Genomic DNA, 3,069 nt, shown 5'->3' on the forward strand with positions numbered 1-3,069 from the left:
GCCCCTGCCTTGAGTGTGACAGGGGGCGGTGCCCCAAGCCCCCAATCAGCCCTTCCCTGAGCATGACTGAGGTTGGCATCACAACCTCCCGATCCGCCCTGATCTATGCATGTCAGGGGGCGGCGCCCCAACTCCCCAATCGGCCCTTGCTCTGAGCCGACCAGGGGCTGCACCTAGGGATTGGGCCTGCCCTCTGCCACCCGGGAGCAGGCCTAAGTCAGCAAGGCGTTATCTCCTGAGTGGTCCCAGACTGGGAGAGGGCACAGGTCAGGCTGAGTAACCCCCGCTTCCCCCCGAGTGCACAAGTTTTTGTGCACCAGGCCTCTTGTGATAATATAAGTATCATCAAAGGAAACGGTCCCAAATTTATATAAGAAAATGTGTTATCCCAAATTAAGAAAAGAGTGAAGCCTCAGTGAAATACAAGGTTGAGGTAAAATGGAGTTCAACCTTAGAACTTAAAGATTCGGCAGATCTGATTTTTAAAAATGTAAAAGGGACATTAGAGATATAATTTGTGAAATGTGACTTTTTGACAGTAGTCCCTGAGAAATGACAACGGAATGTCTTTGCTGTAAAGCCAAAGAACTTAAAATAGTTGATGATTCCATTAGTATTTCTGTATTCTTATAACTAATTATTTTGTGTTTAGAAGTAATTTGTATTCTGTTTTCTGCTGTCTGGTAAGGGTAATGTCAAGGTTGTCGTCAGTAGTTGTGTAAAAATTATATATTTCAGTCTGACCTTTCCTAAGTTAGTGTGTTGCTCTGATGGTGATGGTTGAGATTCTGTGGATGAAAGAAAAATGACTGACAATAAAAATTATTGTTTCCCTAGGATACTTTATTTAATTTTAGAATTACAGTGTTGGCCTGAGAACAGTTGGCTCAAGCAACATTTTTACTAAATCAACAACTAAGAGCTTAGTGGAGTTTGACGTTCCTAACACGGGTTTCTCCTCTCTCTATTACTGTTTCTTTCTCTCTGGACCATAGTCAGACATGCTTAGATTAGTATTTTGAGCTCTGTGGAAGCATGGAGAAATGTGATAGAGAAAACTCATTTTTTTCCCCTCTTTCTCTTGGTCAGTGTGCTGGAGAAGAGAAACGAGTTGGTACACGCACGGTGTTTGTTGGCAATCATCCAATTTCAGTAGCAGAAGATTACATTGCACAAAGATTTTGTGATAATAGGATAGTCTCATCTAAGGTAAGTTTTTAAAACTCTCTACATATTCATATAGTGAGCCAGATAATGCACTTATTTTTATTCATGCTTCTATATATACACATTGATGTGCACTTATACAAATCATATATCAACTGTGATAATTATTTCACCAAAAGGCATTATTTTTAAAGCATCACTTTGTTTGTTATAGCTGAAACATCATTCACTTGCCTTATGATTCATAGTGCCTGTTGATTATACATATTACTTTAAGCCTTAAAGTGTTCTAAAAGTAGGAAGTATTTACTTGCCCAAAGCTTCCTGAATTGCCCTTAATTGTATGGACTAGTTTGTAAATAATTTACATTCTTTTGGAAGGTGCTATCCTAGAATGACATCCTTATTTCTTTCTATTTCACTGAGGAGTTTCCCCTGCTCAGTACAATGCTTGAAAGTTAAAAGTTTGATCACTGTAGCTGTGTCACCATTTAAATAATCATCTTACTTCAACATAATGTAATGCTAAGGGTAGGGGCCTGGAAGTCTGAAGACCTGAATTTAAATCCTGGCTTGACTATTTTCTAGCTGTGTGACTTTGGCCAATTTTATCTCTTACGTCTGAATGTTCTCATCAGTGAAATAGACCTGATATTCAATATGTGAAAGCACTCTTTATAGTTCCTTATACCCATAGTCATCTTTCTACAAGTATTAGTTTACTAATCTTTACCTTTGACTGACCAGATTAGATGCTAGGTGCTAGATGGTCAGCCCATGGCCATCCCTTAGGGCACAGATTTTGATAATTTTCTTCACTGCCTCATGCAACCTGACAAGACATAACTAAAATGTTGGTGACATTTGTTCACTGCATGTTTGCAAACACCTAGGACCTGGAACACAAAATTATGCCCTTGAAAAATTTAACATTTTAGTTTTCAGATGTACATGTGATTTATCCTTGGGTAGCTAGGAGATTAACCTGTAAAATATAGACAGAATGAGTGAAACTGTGTTGTCATATGATCTATTGGCCTTAGAACACTCTGAGTATATTTGCATAAAAGATCTTTCTTGTTAATTTTTATTTTTAGCCAGTAATTTCCATACATGTGACTAAAATAGTGAAAAGTCCTTTCACTGAAAATTGTGACTTACCCTGCAGTAGCCAAGAAAACAATCAATAATCCTTTGAGTCACAATGATAGACCTGTAGAACTAACTGAAAGAGCCTAAGAGGTCATCTTGTTCAACTCACTGACTTTACAGATGGAGAAATCAAACCCAGAGAAACTGAGCTAATGACATGGTCACCAAGCAGAGTTAGTGATAAAGCCCTTTGCATATCATTGTGCTGTTTGAGTTCTTTTCTCAGTTTTATCTCTCCTTTTGCATCAAGTGAAATATAAAATATTTTCTAGGGAATTATTGTTTTCCATAATGTTTTATGTGGAAGATGGTTAAGTGACTTTTCATTGAACTAGTGATAATCATTTTATTGCAATATACTTTGCATTTTTGCATTTTAAAAGAACTTATAAAACTCAGCTTAATTCTCAACTCTTGTATTTAATAGGATATTTTTCATATTTTATCTAGCTTCAGTTTTGCCAGCAGGGAAAATAGTGCAATAGGATATTTTTTAAATATTCAGGAGCTTACAGGGCAAATAAAGATTGAGTCTAAACAGATTTGTTTCCATATTTATATATATATATTTTAGAAACTAGAATAAAGAATTGAATACTTCAGGACACATATATAATAATTTAATAAAGAAATTTTAGCCGAAACCGGTTTGGCTCAGTGGATAGAGCGTCGGCCTGCGGACTGAAAGGTCCCAGGCTTGATTCCAGTGAAGGGCGGGTACCTGGGTTGCGGGCCCATCCCCAGAGGGGG

The 3,069-nt window shown here is 37.7% G+C and overlaps 1 protein-coding gene across 1 annotated transcript in view; it reads left to right on the forward strand.

Annotated features, from left to right (window-relative positions):
* Positions 1–3,069, forward strand: part of LOC102756873 (phospholipid-transporting ATPase 11C) — a 144,266-nt gene that overhangs the window by 97,703 nt on the left and 43,494 nt on the right. Inside the window, exon 2 of the mRNA XM_006766213.1 lies at positions 1,090–1,209. Coding sequence (XP_006766276.1) covers positions 1,090–1,209 — 120 coding nt within the window. The remainder of the gene's footprint in view (positions 1–1,089; positions 1,210–3,069) is intronic.

Source organism: Myotis davidii, unplaced genomic scaffold (genome assembly GCF_000327345.1).
Source record: "Myotis davidii unplaced genomic scaffold, ASM32734v1 scaffold460, whole genome shotgun sequence".
Classification (NCBI taxonomy): domain Eukaryota; kingdom Metazoa; phylum Chordata; class Mammalia; order Chiroptera; family Vespertilionidae; genus Myotis; species Myotis davidii.